This window comes from Bombina bombina, chromosome 6 (assembly GCF_027579735.1).
Source record: "Bombina bombina isolate aBomBom1 chromosome 6, aBomBom1.pri, whole genome shotgun sequence".
NCBI lineage: Eukaryota > Metazoa > Chordata > Amphibia > Anura > Bombinatoridae > Bombina > Bombina bombina.
In genome coordinates this window covers 1,118,490,819-1,118,511,938 of record NC_069504.1, presented here as the reverse complement: position 1 = coordinate 1,118,511,938, position 21,120 = coordinate 1,118,490,819, and the positions used below count along the sequence as shown (strand labels likewise).

The window sequence follows — 21,120 nt, the reverse complement described above, 5'->3', positions numbered from 1 at the left end:
TATACGCACATATGCCCTGTGCACCTGCATGTAGTGACCCCAAACTGAATAATCCATGACTTGATCACCACCAGTTTCAGCTCACTGAGCATGTTGCAGTGTTTGATGCAGGTGCACACAGCAAATCCAGGTCTTGAAAATTAAAGTATATTGTGATTGAGTTGTGTCAGTAGATATAAAAAGATATGTGTTTATAGTACTTTTATAGATGTTTGCATTAATGTGATTTTTAAATGTAAAAAAGGATAAATCTCATTTTATGGTGTGATTTTACTGATCCACCTAAAATCAAAGTTTTTACTAGGTGGTGATATGATGTGTCTGTATAATATAGTTTTATATTATGGTGTGTCTGTATGTATGTGTATATATATATATATATATATATATATATATATATATATATATATATATATATATATTTTATACACACACCAACCAACAGCTGAGCCCTCAATATCATGCTAGCCATCGGAAAGAAAATAACGGTGCAAAGTTTGACACGCTCGTTTTTTTGGTTGGAAGAGAGCGACAACTGGAGCGTGCATGTGAGTATTCCCTAAGGGGAGGAAAAGATAAACCGGAGATCTACAATCAAGGTAAAGCCTTTGACACTTGTTACCTATGTTGCAATATATTGGATACAGACAGGTGTGCGGAAGTCTAGCTATACAAGCCCTAATTCCTTGAGGCGTCACAGAATTAGCAACTTCTACGGAGAAATTTTGCAAGGTACTCACATGCACATAAGTGACAAACAGCACGATATTATAACTCCTAGAGTGATAAGTCTTACTTTTGCTCCACTATTTAAAAACAAACATTTTTCATTAAAACCCCTAGTATGTTCAAGGACTGTTTATATGGCTGAAGAACGTAACTTGTGATTCACATCAATTGGGAAATAAAAGTCTTTGGATACATATTGGATGTTCACAATTGGACTTTAATCACATAAGTCTGCTATAAGGACATAATATTATGTGCACAAGAGTGGGCCCACGTTCGTTATTATATAAATGTTTATTTTCTTGAAGCTGGCAGTGAATAAATCATATGTGCAATAGATTTATTGTTTCTTGTATGTGATCCTATTATCAATATCCTCTGTAATTTAAATGTAGGTATTGTACTGATAGGGGAGTAATTGTATTCTTGAGGACATAGTGGTGAGGGAATTAATGGGGTAGTAGACCTTTTATAGGAACCGCTAGTTGTCAAACAATTTAACTCTCTACTCTGGTGCTGGACAAAGGGATCTGTAGTGAGGAGTGATCTCCCCACAATTTTCTTCTTTGATTTATAAGGTGTATATTATATGTGTGTGTCTTGCAACATATTCACTCAATTACCCCCCCCCCACACACACACCAATATCAAGTTCTAAATACACCTCTGGGAGCCAGTCTATAAATTTAATTACCAGAAACGTTTGCCATCTCTGATATTTTTATATATATATATATATATATATATATATATATATATATATATATATATATATATATATATATATATATATATATATATATATATATATTGTCTAGAGTCTATCCCTTCACAGCTTAACTGGATGCTATACCCCATTGAACTGCCACTGCTGGCCCCTTTTTGTCATGCTCTGGGCTATCACTCATGGACAAATATAGCTGTATAAAGCACCTGATACTCAGACACTAGCTCATGCATTTCTATACTACAGACTAAGGTACTGGAAGTGTCTACTTACTCTTCTCACGCTAACAGCGGGTACAGAATTTCACAGCTAGTGTATAAATGAATATTTCATACTCCTGCCTCATACCATTTGTGATCTGAATTGGCTCCATACTAATATTGGAGATATTAAAAGCTGGGTGTGCAGATTTACAGAATGCTGCATGACCAGAGAACTCCTTGTTTCCTGTGCACCAAGACCGAGCTAGCTCTACAGGTGAAATCTGTTAATTGTCCCAATCATCTATTTCCCCCCGTGGCTTGAGATTTTATTGATCCAATGACGAGATATTGGAATGGCCTAATGTGGAATTTGGAAATGTGTGTTTTTTTTTTTGTTTTATTTTAATAAAATAGCACTAAATATGTCTGTTTACTAAGGCTTTCAAATTACGTAAGAAGCATTTCACCTTCTATTCTACTGATGCTTTTCACTTAAAGGGAAAGTTCAAATTAAACTTTCTTAGAAATAAATAGAACAAACAATTTACGAGACTTTCTGTTAACTTCTATTATTACATTTACTTAGTTCCTTTGGTATCCTTTGTTTAAGAGCATACCAAGGTAGGCTATTTAGCAGTACTGCACTACTAGGAGCATGTGTGCCTCATGTTATTGGTTCACCTAGCTCTCAGTAGTGCAGTGCAGCTTTGGACCTCACTAACTACATCATGCCAAGATAGAAGGGGACAAAAAAAACATCTACCTATAATAAATATGAAAAAATGTGCCCGTCCATAAGATGCTCATGTTTAGTTCATGGCATTTAGCTGGAAAGCTTTTAAAGAGCTAACAGTGGGTCTCCTAGACACACGTCCAGTTTGAACTTTCATTTAAAATATGCTAGTTATTTGATTGTATTTATTTTTAATAGGATGTACATATACAGTTAATCTGAGAATGTTATCAACCAAGCCATTTGTATCTATTTTGCTAGTTGTCTAAGGACAGTAACTGTTTATGTATGAAGAGAGCTCTTTAACCAAGATTTAAAAAAAAAAAAATCCTTAGCAGTTTTAACTAGCAATCTACTATCACCTATTGCCCTTGTTTATTTGTAGCTGAGTGGCTGCTGAGGGCTGAACTGTTAGATTTGCAGTTTGGGGTGATAAGACATAGATGTAAAGTGTCCTATGCTTGACACCATGAGGGTGTGATACACCCAGAGTATAGAGATGGTGGAGAGGTTATGTGCCCAGTGTGTAGCAGTTCTGAATATAATGACTTATTGCACAGTACTGGTGCACTTGTTATTGAGGCGTTTGTCACAATATGCACTGACCTGTTTCTGATCTCTAAGATCATATGAGATCTATATGGTGCATGAAGGGTACCTAGCATTCAGTGCCTATGTAAACTCACAGTTCAGTATACTTTGTATGCATGTGAAAGATGTGGGGGGTTTTAAGGGACACCATGAAACGGACCATTTTCTTTCATTATTCAGATAGAGAATACAATTTTTAACAACTTTCCAATTTGATTCTATTATTTAATTTGCTTCAATCTCATGGTATCCTGTGTTGAAGCAGCAGTGCACTACTGGGAGCTAGCTGAACACATCGGGTGAGCCAGTAACTTTAGGCATATATGTGCAGCCACCAATCCGCAGCTCCTGAGCTTACCTAGGTATGCTTTTCAACAAGACATACCATGAAATAAAAGTGGCTTTAATGTCTCTTTAAGGGCTTACCTCTATTTTAGCTCCTCGTCTTTTCTTATACATCATCATTTTCTCTTTTGTATGTATAGAGAGTTTCTAATATACTGACGCATATCCTCGACAGATTGTTTTAGCATAGTTTCTCAGTAATCAATTTTTTTTTCCTTTTTTCTATGGTACCCCTTTTTTTTTCTGTATTCATTCTAGTCTGCACTCGTTATTTCTGCTTATGACCTTCTAAAATAATTTGTAACATAAATGGAACCTTGACAATGACACTGCAGATGTCCTTGTACTCTGTGTGAGGGCCCTGTGACTACACCCCGCAGAAACAAGTCATCCTGTTGCTCTGTGTTTGTTATACAAATCAAGTGTTCTAATTACATCATGGTTAAATTAATACATTACTTTATAAAGGATAATGACTGGAAGTTCTGTAATTCCAGTAGTTGTTTGTCACATTTCAGATCTTTATCTGTTTTGTTAATTTGAAAAAAAGGTTTAGTATTCTTTATGGATCTCATATTTTATATCCGTGTTCTCCCCAGGCCCTTTTAAAGTGCACCACCCAGCTGATTTTACTAAAGTTTGTGGATATGAATAGGGTTGCCAGTTGCCCTCCACAAAAATACTGGACATCTTGTAGACCTGGGATTGGCCAAAAGTGGTTGGTCGTATCCACTTTATATCCCGTTAGCCAGCAGTAAAACACAAACTGCAGTGATTTGACCCATCCCATGAAGTTGACGATCAGTAGCACACACAGGGCATTGTTTTTAATACCACCTACAGTTGCCAGTGAAAACCACAGCAAAGATGTTTTTGGGAAATTTGTCTTGTAGCCAATCCCGTGGCTACTGCTTGCACTACGAGCCTGTAGCTGAAAGTTAACTAACAACTTCATGTGTCTGCAATCCCAGTGGTTGCAAACGTCAGGCAGCCCAGATTTGTTCGTTCGGGATGATTAACTAGCCCTGCTTGCTTGCAATTGGTTGCGTGTGAGCATGGGACGATGCATGATTGTGCACAAAATCTCCGGATGCTGATCCAGAAGCCCCAAATGCGTGCAGACGGGTTCTCTCAATGGGAACCTTGTCCGCACTGAGCTTCATAAATGGGGGGGGGGGCTAAATCTGAATCTTGGAAGGTTTAATTTTGGCTTTACTGTCCTTTATTTTTTTTATTTTTTTTAAAGGGACATGAAAACCAAAATTTCTTTCATGATTTAGGTAGAACATACAATTTTAAACAATTTTCCAGTTTACTTTTATTATCAAATTTGCTTCATTCTCTTGGTATCATTTGCGGAAGGAGCAGCAATGCACTACTGGTTTCTAACTGAACACATGGGCGAGCCAATGACTGTGTGTGTGTGTGTGTATATACACCAATCAGCAGTTAAAACCTTTGCTGCTCTTGAGCATTCCTAGATAAACCTTTCAGCAAAGGATAACAAGAGAAGGAAGCAAATTAAATAGTAGAAGTAAATTGGAAAGTTGTTTAAAATTGTATTCTCTGTCTAAATCATAAATATCTATGACTTTACTGTTCCTTTAAGCTTACAGACGATGCATCTTCTCGTTCTACTTTGCTGTCTAATTCTGTGTTTCTATATGTCGGTTTCTTTGTTTAATAGTCTTACTGTAGTGGAAGAATGTGAATCACCCAGGGATAACTAAAGTTGAAATATTTCCTGAAGGGAAAATTGTTTTTTTTTTTTTTTTGTTTTTTTTTTTTGTTTTCTTCTTCTCTGTATGGTGACTAACAAGGGAGGAATTATAGTGCTATTGATATATGAGACGTTTGCATAACTGCATTGGGCATTCCTCAGTGGGCTTTGCAAATTATTTCATCATGTAAGCTGTATAATGTGACCTAGGAACTGTGTAGTCACATCAGCAAGTTGGTTGAGAAGACAGTGTCATGTCATAATGCATAGAAGCAGCATAGGCCTCCAGTTTTCCAAGGACGCACCCACATATTCTGTGCTGTAGCACATCACAGCCAGCATTGTTATATGCTGCTTTTATAACATTTTATTTATGGGAGCTAAAATGATCTTACTACTTCTATAAGGTTACATTTGAAGGCAAAATTGTTTCAGTAAAGCATTTATCATGGTATCCCTTTATCGACTTTACATGTAGCAATAATAAAAAAAAAAATACGAAAGTTCCTTTTATGTGGTAAAATTAGTTTTTTAAACACGGTAGTCCTTTTTTCAGACTGAGTCACATGCACCATTTAGGTCAGGGCTCATATAAATTTATGGATTTTGAACAATTTTGTTATCGCATTAAACTCAGACATTTTAAATTTTATATCAATAAAAGTTGGATGGAGAATTAATTAAACAAAAGGCGATCATCAAGAAAAAAAATGTAACATGGAACATAAACTCCTATCAGAACTTAAAAAAGCAGAAATAGATCACAAATTAAACCCATTCCAACACTATCTGTTACAAGTGACTAAGGCGAGGGAAGCACTTAATAATCTTCTTAAACAAGAAGCCGTTATAAAAAAAAACCATTTTCTTAAAAAGATACTTTCGTAATCGCAATAAAGCTGGAATCCTACTCGCCAGAACACTCAAAAAACAAACTTCTTGCATCTAGGTAGTTCCCTTAAAGGGACACTGAACCCAGTTTTTTTTTTTTTCTTTCGTGATTCAGATAGAGCATGCAATTTTAAGCAACTTTCTAATTTACTCCTATTATCCAATTGTCTTCATTCTCCTGGTATCTTTATATGAAAAGCAAGAATGTACATTTAGATGCTGGCCCATTTTTGGTGAACAACCTGGGTTGTTCTTGCTGATTGGTGGATAAATCCACCCACCAATAAACAAGTGCTGTCCAGGGTCCTAAACCAAAAATTGGCTGGCTCCTTAGCTTAGATGCCTTCTTTTTCAAATAAAGATAGCAAGAGAACGAAGAAATTGATAATAGGAGTAAATTAGAAAGTTGCTTAAAATTGCATGCTCTGTCTGAATCACAAAAAGAAAATTTGGGTTCAGTGTCCCTTTTAACCAAAATTGCATGCCACGCCAACATTTCTGAATTTTCCACAGCTCCAAATCAGAGGTGACACTATCTGGTATATTGTAAGACAAGTTTTAATCACATATATGGCACTGGATGACAAACGTCATATTTGGTATTAAGCTAATCCTTGTGATGTCATGAGAGGATTTGGCTATCTGGGTATATTTGCTGGAGATACATAACATTAAGTTGTAAGTTTGTTTTTCAGTCAGGGTTTCAGTGTTTTTATGACCTGCCATAAAAGGGGGATAGTGGTTACTTTCCTTGTTCACTTTGAAAGGGGCCTGATCAGAAACCTGATCTCAGGAAAAAAAACTATTTAACTTTTTTTTTTTTTAATTTTTTATTTTATTTTGCCCTTCTACATGGAATGCTATCTGCAACAGCGTATTTGACTATTCTTCATTCCATCTCCCTAGCGCAAAGGCTATTCTGGTAAAGTTATAGGTTTTTGGGGGGGGGGGTTAGATGGTGATAGTCCAGAAGAAAATCCTTACTTGTGGGAATTCATCTCCTGGCCACCAGGAGGAGGCAAATACACCCCACAACAAAGCTTTAAGTATCCCCCCCCTACAAAGATTTCTTCAAGAATTACAGGGATATTAATACCAATTTTTCTCTTAATGGATAGTTCCAGGAAGAGAAGGACATAGAATACGGGCTATGTAAATCTTCTCTATGGAGTTGTGGTTACAAGTGGATTCCAGCTGTCGCTGGAATAGTACTTTAGCCTCCTCCTTTCTGGCCATGAAGCTTCCTCAGTATATCCTCTCTGGTTTATTACAGTACAGGATGGACGCTACTGTGTCTGCGCTGTGACTTTGTTCATAATAAATGTACCTTTTATTAAGTTTTGCCTAATATTTGAACTACATTATAGGAGAGACTGGTAATAATAGTGTTTGTTTTTTTGTTTGTTTTTTAAGATTGCTTTTTGCTTAATTGTGTTTTGGATTTTTAATCTGTAGTTTGGTATTTTTCATTAGGATTTCCCATATAATAAACTGAATGTGGTGGCAGCAGAGATGGTTTAGTCTGAGTGGCTTTAAAGGGGAGTTTTGGCATTTTTCTAGGTCTAGTACAGACTAGAGAGTGATTGTTGACCCTTGTACCCACTGAAATAAGTCACATGCTTGCCTGGAGTGGCTAGATTGTGACAAACTGGTTTAAAGTTGAAAAAGTATGTTATCCCTTCTTGTCCCAAACTGGTGATTGTTGCAGGGTTGGTTAACCCGTTGCAAACCAGAGGGGAATGCATTACAGCATGTCACTCATGTAGCAGAACTGTTTCTTAACCTATGGTACATATACCACTGGGGGTATCTGGAGCATTCGTAAGGGTTACTCCAGTAAGGCTAAGGTAAACATTCTGGGCCAGATAACAAATGGGGCGCTATTTAACGCTCCCACTCGAGCATTAACTGCGCTTGAAGTAAGCTGTTTGATTATCGGGTTGCGCTCATATTATGAGTTGAAAGTATACTGTCGTCGCTTGTGTGCTAACCCGACAAGCGCAAAAAGCTGAACTTAGAATATCACACGCAAACCAGATATTCTCAAGTCCACTAACCCATCATGAAGAGATGAATATTTCACATTCCAATGTTCTTCACATAGAAGAATATGTTGTGTGAGGGTTTTTTTATTTTTTTGAATTACTATTTTTTGGGTTATAAACAATTAGAGCAAGTTCATTTTGCATTAGTGAGTTTCTAAAACAATCAAATTTAGAGTATGTCAGGTTTTACACTGTGTAATATTATTTTAAAGGGACAGTCTAGTCACAATTAAACTTTCATGCAACAAATTTAGAATGTATTTTTTTTTATAATCAAATTTTTGTTCTCTTGGTATTTTTTGTTGAAAGCTAAACCTAGGTAGGCTCATAGGCTAATTTCTAAGCCCTTGAAGGCCGCCTCTTATCTCAGTGTGTGTGCATACATACATACATACATACATACATACTATGAAACTCGAAAAATTAGAATATCGTGCAAAAGTTAATTTATTTCACTAATGCAACTTAAAAGGTGAAACTAATATGAGAGACTCATTACATGCAAAGCAAGATAGTTCAAGCCGTGATTTTTCATAATTGTGGTGATTATGGTTTACAGCTCATGAAAACCCCAAATCCACAATCAATGCATCAAGAGCCACCACACATGTCCATCCTGGACATGGGCTTCAAATGTCGTATTCCTCTTGTCAAGACACTCCTAAACAACATCAGAAGCGTCTTACCTGGTCTGTTGCTCAGTGATCCAAAGTCCTCTTTTCTGATGAGAGCAAATTTTGCATCTCATTTGGAAACCAATGACCCAGAGTATGGAGGAAGAATGGAGAGGCACACACTGCAAGATGCTTGAAGTCCAGTGTGAAGTTTCCACAGTCTGTGTTGATTTGGGGAGCCATGTCACCTGCTGGTGTTGGTCCACTGTGCTTCATTAAGTCCAGGGTCAACGCAGCCGTCTACCAGGAGATTTTGGAGCATTTCATGCTTCCTTCCGCAGACTAGCTCTATGGGGATGCTGACTTCATTTTCCAGCAGGACTTGGCACCTGCCCACACTGCCAAAAGCACCAAACCTGGTTCAATGACCGTGGGATTACTGTGCTTGATTGGCCAGCAAACTCGCCTGAACTGAACCCCATAGAGAATCTATGGGGCATTGCCAAGAGAAAGATGAGACATGAGACCGAACAATGCAGAAAGAGCTGAAGGCCGCTATTGAAGCATCCTGGTCTTCCATAACACCTCAGCAGTGCCACAGGCTGATAGCTTCCATGCCACGCCGCATTGAGGCAGTAATTGCTGCAAAAGGGGCCCAAATCAAGTACTGAGTACATACAGTATGCATGCTTATACTTTTCAGAGGTCCGATATTGTTCTATGTACAATCCTTGTTTTATTGATTGCATGTAACATTCTAATTTTCTGAGATTGTGGATTTGGGGTTTTCATGAGCTGTTAGCCATAATCATCAAAATTATGACGAATCACGGCTTGAACTATCTTGCTTAGCATGTAATGAGTCTATCTCATATTAGTATAACCTTTTAAGTCGCATTAGTGAAATAAATGAACTTTTGCACAATATTCTAATTTTTCGAGTTTTACCTGTATATATGTTCTATCATATCTCATTGTGCTCACTCTCATGGAGTTATTTGAGTCTGCACTGCTTGGCTAAAATGCAAGTCTGTCAAAAGAACTGAAATAAGGGGGCAGTCTGCAGAGGCTTAGATACAAGATAATTACAGAGGTAAAAAGTATATTAATATAAATGTTGGTTAACCAAAACTGGGGATTGGGTAATAAAGGGATTATCTATCTTTTTAAACCATAAAAAATCTAGAGTAGACTGTCCCTTTAAGCCCAAAGTATCAGTTAGTGCTTGTGAAACTCTTGTGTTAGTGGAGTCTCTACATTTATGGGTTAAGTAGTCAAAGAGGGACACTATATTCTGTGGTTGGTGATAACCTAAGCCTTCTGCATTTAGTAAGATGTACAGATAACGTGCACCTATGCACTCCATTTATCATAACCTAAGAAAGAAAATTTTAAAAGAGCGACGGTTATGGAGCAGGAGGGTAGAAAAGGGGGGGGGGGGATTTGTACTTAAAGAGACAGTTAACACAAAAATATTTTTAAAAAAGGAAGATGATCTCTTTATTTACCATTCCCCAGTTTTGCATTACCAACACTTTTATAGAAATATACTGTTTACCTCTGTTATTACCTTGTATCTAAGCTTCTGTAGACAGCCCCCTTATCTCAGATCTTTTGACAGACTTGCATTTTAGGCAATTGGTGCTTATTCTTAAATATATCTCTCTCTCTATCTTCTATCCAACTGTGTGAACGTGCTTTGTTTTATAGATCATCTCAGGCGTATCTATGTATGCTGCACATACACTACCTGGGAGCTCTAATTTTATCCTTTTCACTGGGTCAGGGAATGAAGGTGAACAGGCACCACAAAGGGAGGATGTAAAATCTTGTATGTCTACAGCCATTTAGCTGTAATGTGGAAATAAAGCTAAAAATAGGATGTTTATTAATGTGCTGTGCAGCTCCTTGTTGGGTTTTTTTTCTCTCTCTCTGCTCTCTCCTTATTCCACTTTTTTCCTTCTTCCTGATCTCGGCTGTAATTGCCGGAGGATAAAAATGTTTAGTTAGAGATTGATTACCATTTGTATAGCAGAAATTATTTCATGATATTGTTCTTTATTCAGGCTATGGAAATGGTGTAGCTTGAAGTGATGATTGTATTGGTTTTTTCGGTTGCATTTTTACGTTTTATTGGTTAAAATATCTATCTTTATACTCTTCAAGGATGTCAGTTCAGCGTGACTAGTGTCAAAATGATCAGTTTGTGTAACCAGTCCCTTGAGTATGAAATTTGTGTATTTCTAAGTTATATATTGGTAAAAAATAGGAAATATGAGTAGGATGAGTTATTATGATGGTTCTCTGCCAGTATTGTCATAAAGGTAATTTATTAAAAAAGAGAGTGCTTCAACAAACCCATGATCTGTTTTATTCTTATCCCTTTATTACAGCTTGGATCAGTCGTTACCTATCCACTATGGGTGATTTTTGGAATTTTCAAAAGAATCTTTGGGAAATCTGCTCCAGCCATCACATTGGAGAGTGCAGATATAAAATACCCCCTAAGACTTATTGACAGAGAGGTAAGTACCGTTCTGCTTACTGTCATCAGTTTAAGCTTTAATGTTTGGATTATTGGGGTGTAAGATATAAGCTGTAGTTATTTTATTACCCACTCAACACCTGTCAGTATTCAGCTGTTTTATTTAATCAAGATTTGTAAGTCTCCGTTGTGCCTGTGTTTCAAGTCTACTTTTTTTTTTTTTTTTACATTGGGTAAGTGTTTAAAAAGACATTAAGCTTCACATTTAATCTCCCCATAAAAATAAATAAAACAATATTATTTATTTCACCACCTTTTGCTGTGAAAGTCAAAAAAAAATTATTGTTCCTTTCATAGAGGCTTGATTACTTTCATTATACTTAAAGGTACAGTCGAGTCAAAATGAATCTTTCGTGATTATGATAGGGCATGCAATTTTAAACAACTTTCCAATTAACTTTTTATCATCAACTTTGCTTTGTTTTGGTGTTATTTTTTTTTTTTTTTTTTGTTGAAAGCTAAACCTAGGTTGGCTCATATGCCAATTTTATAAGCCCTTGAAGTTTTTCACATCTAGAGAGCGCTATTTCATGTGTGCCCTTGGAGTTACCTAGGAGTCAGCACTGATTGGCTAAAATGCATGTCTGTCAAAAGAACTGAAATAAGGGGGCAGTCTGCAGAGGTTTAGATATAAGGTAATCAAAGAGGTAAAAAATATAATATTATAACAGTGTTGGTTATGCAAAACTGGGGAATGGGTATTAAAGGGATTATCTAGCTTTTTAAACAATAAAAAGTCTGGAGTAGACTGTCCCTTTATGGTGACCTTTACATGAGCCTACATCATTCTGCACAGTGATTGTTTAGCTCAGAGCACTCATGTGTTCTTACTGGTCACTCCTGACCCTACTCTTTAACAAAAGATACCAAGTGAACAAAGCAACTTTGATAATGCAATTAATTGGAGAGTTGTTTTAAATTGTATGCTCTATCTGAAAGTGTGTTTTTTTTTTTTTTTTTTAGTGTCTGTTTTAATTCGTGATATGGGCAGTTCATTTAATGTTCCTTTAAGACTCTGGAAAGTTTGCAGATTTTTTTTGTTTACCACCTCGTCTGAAGTTTGTATTTTGATTTTAGCTAAAATGCAAATGATTATTGTATACAGCTTTTTAAGGCGTAAGAGAATGTTGTGCAAAACCAGATTATGAAAATGCTATTTTATAAATAGCTTAAAGGGACAGTCTACTCCAGAATTTTTATGGTTTAAAAAGATAGATAATCCCTTTATCAGCTATTCCCCTGTTTTGCATAACCAACACTGTTCTATTTATACACATATTGCCTTGTAGCCAAGCCTCTGCAAACTGCCCCCTTACCTCAGTGCTTTTGACAGACATGCAGTTTAGCCAATCAGTGCAGACTCCTAAATAACTCCACGGGAGTGAGCACAATGTTATCTATGACACACATGAACTAGTACTGTCTAACTGTGAAACTTTCAAAATGCTGAGCTAAGAGGTTTAGCTTTTCAAAAATACCACCAAGGGAACAAAGAAAATTTGATGATAAAAGTACATTGGAAAGTTAAGACAAAAATAAACTTTCATGATTCAGATAGGGCATGTCATTTTAGACTGTCCCTTTAAGTTCTGTTTACACAACACATAACACTGTTGTGATACCTCACTTGTTAGTCATTCTATTTTTACTTTATCTTTAAATCTATTTGCATTTTTACTTTATATTCTATAAATACCACAGTTATGCACCTGCTGGTTCCGCTTTACAGGTTGTTAGCCATGACACCAGAAGATTTCGGTTTGCTTTGCCATCTCCTCAGCATATTCTTGGGCTGCCTATTGGTAAGAAATGTAACTCTTTATTAATCAATTTCAATATAGTAACAGAAATATGTGTTTTTATTTCCAGAACTGATTATGCTGTTTGTTTTTATAATATAAGGAACATGAAGAACAATGTTTATTTGTACCTTTTGAAAATCCCTCTGATTAATGCACAAATAGCTATTGTAATGTTACACATAAATATATTGTGTCTAAGCCTGTTGACTATTTACACTTTATGTTGATGGACAGAAGCAGTGTTGTATTAGAGATCTATATTTCAAGTGTGCACATAAGGTTTCTCTAGTAACCATATTCTGGGAATATACAGGGTTCCACATCCAAAAGTAGATGATCCACGAAGAACTGCCAGTGGCAAAGACCTATCAATGAAGCACAAACTTACACGCATAATAATATATACAGAATCAGCGTGAAAACATAATTATAGTTTAACAGGGAAGAGGCTTAGTCCATTTAATGCTAATTTTATGTATTATGGGACAACTGAGTGGGCTAGTTAGTTTCCATCCCTATATACACATACACTTAATCACTTACCTACCTGGAAATCACTAATCCTGCACTGGCAAATTGCAGTGGACAACAAAATGTGAATGTTTCCTATCTTTGACACTTGGACTGGAGACAAGTGAGTAGTAAGAGTAGGGATGTTTTGTCAAACTCATTTTGACAGGTATCACGCCCCTTTATACGCTCCTTTTTAATGATGCATTTGATACAAATGTGGATTAATAAGGATTATAAATATATGGATTTTGATTAAAAGGGTATAAAGCTTAATTAGATTTATAACACTCCTAATCAAAGAAAATATCAAAGGCGGAGTTTAATTATTTTGATATCATTGATTAGGAGTGTTTATAGAAGTGTATATAAAGCTTAATTTGTATATTTATATTTAAAAATAAAGGTTATAAAATTTATATAAAGCATAATTTTGATATTGTATCTGATTTTACATTTTATATCCTTTTTAATCCAAAACATAACAATTATTATTTATATCCTTTTATAAATATTTTAATCCATGATATGAAAATAATTAAGCTTTATATTTTTTTTACTTTTGTTCAGTCTTTACAACAGATGGTAAAGATAGTGAGATTCTATAAAGGGATGTTACTGTAAATAATAATGTGAGTAGTACTTTTCTTTTTACAGAGGAAGAGGTTTCAAGGGCTTTATCAAAAATAAAAGTAAATAAGTCTGTGGGTCCAGATAATATTCATCCAAGGGTTCTAAGAGAACTTCGATCCGTAATGGCTACTCAATTAGCTGATTTATTTATTCAGTCATTTCTAACAGGAGTTTTTCCAAAAGACTGGGAAATTGCCAGTGTAGTCCCTCTTCATAAAAAGGGTAGTAGAGAAGATTCTGCTAACTATAGGCCAGTCAGTTTGACCTCAATTGCAGGGAAATTAATGGAAACTCTTTTAAAGGAAAGGCTTGTATCTTTCCTTCAGATAAACAACTTAGAAGACAAAGGACAGCATGGTTCCACTGATAATGTCAGACTAATCTAATTGATTTCTTTGACCATGTAACTAAAATAATAGCCCATGGAGGAGCCGTAGATGTTGCAAAACATTTGACACCGTCCCACACAACAAACTCATTCACAAAATGTATTGCCTTGGAATAGATGCTAAGATTGTTAAGTGGGTAGAATGCTGGCTTAAAGATAGACGTCAGAGGGTTTCATTTAATGGAGTACATTCAAATGAGGCATCAGTTACTAGTGGTGTTCCCTGAGGGTCAGTTCTTGGGCCTGTTTTGTTTAACATGATCAAATGAACAGTAATAAAGAAACTAGAGGACTGGTCAAATAAATGGGATCTGAAATTTTAATATTACCAAGAACAAAATTATGCATATAGTATCCAAAAATCTAAAGAAGAAAAGGACTTGGGAATTATTATTTCAGATGACTTACAATTTGGTACACTACTGCATTGTGTAACAAATTGTAAGTCATCTGAAATAATAATTCCCAAGTCCTTTTCTTCTTTAGTTAGTCAGTAATGTACCATTTAGACTATAATTGGCCATTAGATTTTTGGATACTATATGCATAATTTTGTTCTTGCTAATATTAAATATGTCTAAAGTTAGAGGGTAGCAGATTCAGGAGAAATTTGAGGAAGCATTTTTTTTACAGAAAGGGTGGTGGATTCATGGAATAAACTTCCATTTGAGACTGAAAAGGAATTCAAAAATGCCTGGGACATGCATAAGGCTATCCTAAAGAAAAAGTAATATGGGTAGACTTGATGGGCCTTTTTGGTTCTTATCTACTGTCAAATTCTATGTTTCTATGTTTATCCCCTTTTTATAACACTCCTATTTGAAGAGAAAAAAAACATGAATCCAATTAAGCTTTATACTCCCCCTTTTTTTTTTTTTTTTTTTTTTAATCCTTATTTAAAAAAAAACAAAAAAAAAAACACTTTTTTTATATAATTTAATCCAGTCATATCAAATTCATCATTAAAAAGGAACGTGGAAAGGAGAGGGGTTATGGGCAGGGAAAGGGGCGTGCCAAAACGAGTTCGATTGATAAGACATCCCTACTCTTCTCCAGTGAGAGGAATTATGGTTGGAGCTGGGAACACAGGAGACCATTATTCTAGGGGCCATGTCCCACTACACCCTCCCCCCAGAGATGCATATTTTGGACAGTACAGCTGTTCTCTCTAAAGTTAAGTGTTCTTTCTCCACCTTTTCATTCTCAGGACAACATATCTATCTGTCTGCCCGGATTGATGGCAATCTAGTGGTCAGGCCTTATACACCAGTGTCCAGTGATGATGATAAAGGCTTTGTAGATCTGGTTGTGAAGGTGAGTGCAATGATGGGCATCATTCCTTATATGCTCTGTAAATGAATGTCTGATTTGGTGAAGTTGACCTGACTCTTAAAGGGACAGTAAACCTAAAATATGCTCTGTCTGACAGCAGGAGCGAGCTGCACTTAGTGCTATGGCGCGGTCGGGCCGGGCTGTTACTATACAGCTGGCCCGATGCGCTGTGGAATAAAATCAGACCCGCTCAGCAGAGTACAGAGAGCGGGTCTGAAAAACTAGCATATTTAAAAAAAAAAAAAAAAAAAGGGAATATAAGGTTTAATAACGATAGCACTAATATAATGTTATATAATTTTGCACTGTGTGCAGAATTATGTAACATTATATTTTAGGTTTACTGTCCCTTTAAGGTGCCTTGCTGCATAAATATCCCATCAAATGTTTTCCTATACAGTAATTATACAACCAAAGTGTGACCAGTGTCTACTGGGCATAAGCTTTTTATTTTTGCTCCAAATTAACTTGCTCTTTCCTGTGAGATGCATAGCTTATGTCTTACCCCTTCTTTTTTTCTTTTTTTTTTTTTTTTTGAAGCATTGTTGTCCATAATCTAACCAAAATATCTTTTTAGAACCTTATTTTTAAAATGTTCTTGTATTGTATAGTAAGACTTTATTCAAATAAAATTGCTAATAAAGCACAATTTTGGTTGTATTGCTTTTAAAGTGACTGTAAAGTTTTATAAATAAGTGCTGGTATCTAAAACTAACCCTGAAAACAGGGGCACTTTCATTCATTAAACGTAACAATAATACTTATTTTTTTAAAACACTTGCATTTCTTTATGGAAAACAGACAGACGATCCTCCACCCGCATCTCCTGCTGTAGTTAGCACAGCGAAGACGGATCCGGCTTTCTCCAATCGTGTGGCCTCACGAGCTGGAAGCCAAAGGGGGCCCGCAATGATTGAAGGAAGCCGGATTAGTCATCGCTGTGCTAACTACAGCAGTAGAAACAGGCGGAGGATCGCCGGTCTGTTTTCCATAAAGAAAGGCAAGTATTTACAATGACGCTTAAAAAAATAAAATAAAAAAAAATAAACAAATAATACTAAGAATTATAAGCGTCATTGTAAATACTTGCCTTTCTTTATGGAAAACAGACCAGCAATCCTCCGCCTGTTTCTACTGCTGTAGTTAGCACAGCAATGAAGAAACCGGCTTCCTTCAATCATTGCGGGCCCCCTTTGGCATCCAGCTTGTGAGGCCACACGATTGGAGGAAGACGGATTTGTCTTCGCTGTGCTAACTACAGCAGGAGATGCGGGTGGAGGATCGTCTGTCGCTTTTCCATAAAGAAATGCAAGTATTTAAAAAAAAAAAAAAAAAAAAAAAAAAAAAAAAAAAGCATTATTGTTAAGTTTAATGAATGAAAGTGCCCCTGTTTTTAAGATTCGTTTTGGATAACGGGCACTTATTCATTAAACTTTACAATCACATAAATATCTTATAATTCTTAAGAGATTTATTCCTGGTGCTGATTATTGTAGGGATTGAGAGCAATTTAGGGATAAATCGGTGTTCTCCTCCACATAAAATGTTGTCAGCTGTTTGGTATTAAAGAAAATATTGCACTGCCCCTACCGGGCTACTTCATATCATTTTCTGCTTTTCAAAGCACAAATTAATTGCATAATATTTAACCTAAATGTATTTAGTAAAAATGTGGGCAATAAAAATTGAACATTTTTAATTAATATTTTATTGTTTGATATTGGCTAAAATTCTGGGGAGTAGACTGGATCATATTCCAGTTGCAAATTTGCAACTGGTAATAACAGATTCATGTCTGTCTTTTCAGTCCTGTAAAATGTATCCCATTCTTTTGTGTGTTTTTGTTTTGTAATACTGGATATTTACTTGCTGTTTTAGACCTAGGCTCATGTGTTTTTTGTTTGTTTTTTGTAATGCAGAGGTTAACAGGCATAGTTGTTACTAGAGAGATTTTCAGAATTGCTGCTTAATTGGTGAAATTTTCATGTAAATCATTATGAACTCTGCAACTTATTTAGGAATTAATCTGTTGTTGAACTTTAAGCTATACAAAACACAATTTGGCCAACTGGAATATATACCTTTTTTTAAGGACATAAAAATGACAGGCACATTCTAAATGGGTAATCAAGATTCATTTTTCTTTGGATAACTTGATAGTAGTTGGTTAGTGTGAAATTAATCATAATAAGTTATATATAGAGACTTGGTGACAGCCTCGAGAGAGGGATTCATGTGTTATATTTGGTCTGTAAAGCAGCAATGTAGTCTTCAGTCGGAGACTCCAGAAATATAGCAGTTAGGAGAAAAGTTGTAGCATATCACAGGAAGGAACCACATTGTTCCATCATTTCTCATTTTGTGAAAAACGACTCTTTCCCTTAAAGGGACACTAAACCCAAAATAGAGCATTCAGTTTTTTTTTTTAAATATTTATTTAAATCCAGCAGAGTGTACAGTCAAAGTAAATTCAACCTCTTTATGCCACGCAGGGCCAGGTAAACCACATTTCGGAGAACATCAAAAAAAGAAAAAAAGTAATTTAAAACAATAACTTCATTTTATCTTAATAAATTGGTCCCCACAACATAAAATTTGTGCACTAAGCTGGAGTCTTTTCTATTTTATTTATACTGGTTAAAGAGACAAAGAAAAAAAAGAGAAAAAGAAGAAGAAAAAAAAAAAAAAATTTAAGAGGGGAAAAGGGGAGGGGAAAGGAAAAAGGAGAGGGGGAGAAAAAAAAAGGGGGGTAGAAGAGGGAGGGGAGAGAGAAAAAGGAAAAGGAATATGGGATGTGAAATAAAAAAGGGCCCACCCGCGTCAAAACACCTTCAGGTCTCTACCAAGCACCCAGAAGGACCAATTCCGAGTTCCTAAAGGGGAATATAAGGTCATGTATTTCTGTCTCTGGTAGTGACTTGATAAAGGCAGACCATTTACTAAAGAATCGTCTAATGCCTAGGTCATTATCTAAGTTAGTGTCCCTTTGTTCTAAAAGGCATTGTTTTCTCAGACAATTCTTTATCTCTGAGATAGATGGTACCGCCCTCATCTTCCATTTTTTGAAGATAAGATATCTGGTTGCTAAAATAGATAAAAATATCAATTTATTCTCTGGGTTATGTTCCCCATGGCCAAAGACAATCAGTAACTGTGTAAGACCCGGATGGGAGATCCTGAGGATTTTGTTAATCCAGAACTCTAATTTGTGCCAAAGGTGTCTTATTCTGGGGCAGCTCCAAATCATATGTATTATATCTACTGCGGGGAGTGAGCACTTTGGACATTTGTTGAAGCTGGCGTAATGAATTTTCTCACCTTTTTTTAGGGGTGAAATATGCATTGTGAAGTTTAATGTGCATCTCACGCCATGTGGCTGAGAGAGAAACCTGAGCCACTTTGCAAATTGAGCTTTGAATAGTTTTTGTATCAATGGTTGATTGTGGTAATAACCTATTCCATAGGGCAGTAATTTTCTCTAGCTCTGCAGCACCTTTGGCTGATATAAGTAGCTGATAGCATGGGGAAATGGACCTGATGCCATTCTTGAACAGAGTGATCCAGCCTTCCAGCTTTCCCATATTCCAGCTCCATCCCGCTTCGTTCACTAGTTCGAGTAGAAAGTGTCTAACTTGTAGGAATGCAAAGAATTCCTTATTACTGATGTGAAACTCTCCTTTTAGCTCATCAAAGGATTTGACAATGTTCCTTTCTGGGTCCCAAAGTTGTATTATCCTGCTCAGACCTAGGTCTTGCCACTTCCTAAAGGTTCCTGAACTGACTCCTGCGGGGAATTTCGGATTTCCCTGTATTGGAAGATAGTGAGAGATTTTCCCATTTAGGAATAATAAATTGCTTATTCTCCACCAGCCCCTTAGTGGATTGAAAACAGATTTAAATCTTTTGATACTACCTGGCAGGTCTTTGGGTGGGCAGTGAACCAGCGCGATCAGCTGATACGGGCTGCACATATCTTCTTCCAGGGGCTGATTCGTAACATAGTTACTCTGGGATAACCAGTCGGCCACCACACGAGCTAAAAAAGTATAATTATAGGATCGGATATCCGGCAATGCAAGACCAGCACTCTCTTTTGATAGAAAAAGTTTATTCAGGGATATCCTAGGTCTTTTTTCCTGCCAAAGGAATTTGCTAAGTGAGCCGTTTAAGCAGCGTATGTCTTTCTCCAAGAGAATTAATGGGACGTTCTGAAGAACGTATAGGAGTTTTGGGAGCAAGATCATTTTAAACAAAGCAATCCGTCCGGATAAAGATAGTGGGAGAGATTGCCAATTTTTAAGTTTTTCCCTGATCAATTCAAAGATCGGAGAGAAATTTAAGATTGTACAGGTCCCCCTGGGATGAAGGGATTAAGATTCCGAGATATTTAAGAGATATTTTAGATACGGTAAAGGGGATATCATAAAGAGAGTCTTTGTTTTGTCTCGGCCATAGTAGTTCCGATTTTGCTTCATTAATCCTGTACCCCGAAAAAGACCCAAATTGAGTAGTGATGTTTAACAATTTGGGGATGCTGGATTTGGTATCTGAAAGATATAGCAGAATGTCATCCGCATATAAAGCAATTTTTATAACTTGCTTCCCCACCTTGATGCCTGGAAGTTGTTGCCTAACCATAATTGCTAGTGGTTCGATTGAGATGTCAAAAAGAAGGGGGGAGAGGGGGCACCCCTGGCGCGTTCCCCTCTCAAGAGTTATCTGTGAGGATGCTATAGAGTTGACAATCAGAGTAGTATGTGGTTCTTTATAGAGATTCATAATGAATTCGAGGAATTTACCTTTGAAACCGAAATTTGTCAGAGATGAAAAAAGATGGTCAAAATGTATCGAATCGAATGCTTTCTCTGCATCGATTGAGAGAATAGCCAGGTCGGGTGCCACCCCCTCCCCCCCTCCCTCGAGTGCCTCCAGTTTCCTGAAGTACTCCGTGACCAGTATGGCCTCTCTGATTTTAGCTGAGGAGTTTCGGCCCCTGAGAAACCCTGCCTGATCCGGATGTATCACCGTGGCAAGTGAAGCTTGGAGACGATCAGCAAGGATAGAGCAGAATATCTTATAATCTCCGTTCAGGAGAGCTATGGGTCTGTATGATTCTTTGAGGGAGGGATCTTTCCCTCCCTTCAAAATTAAGACTGTATTAGATGAGGAAAAAGAGGCGGCCACCCGATTGCCTTTGATGTACATACTGTTAAATAAATTGTTAAGATAGGGGGTGATCTCAGGATTCAGAATTTTGTAGAACTCGTTTGGGAGACCATCTGGTCCAGGTGATTTATTATTGGCAAGATCTT

The 21,120-nt window shown here is 36.5% G+C and overlaps 1 protein-coding gene across 1 annotated transcript in view; it reads left to right on the top strand.

Moving 5' to 3' along the window:
- Window positions 1-21,120, top strand: part of LOC128664262 (NADH-cytochrome b5 reductase 3) — an 81,215-nt gene that overhangs the window by 813 nt on the left and 59,282 nt on the right. The window contains exons 2-4 of the mRNA XM_053719081.1: window positions 10,992-11,123; window positions 12,873-12,945; window positions 15,684-15,790. Of these exons, the coding sequence (XP_053575056.1) occupies window positions 10,992-11,123; window positions 12,873-12,945; window positions 15,684-15,790 (312 nt within the window). The remainder of the gene's footprint in view (window positions 1-10,991; window positions 11,124-12,872; window positions 12,946-15,683; window positions 15,791-21,120) is intronic.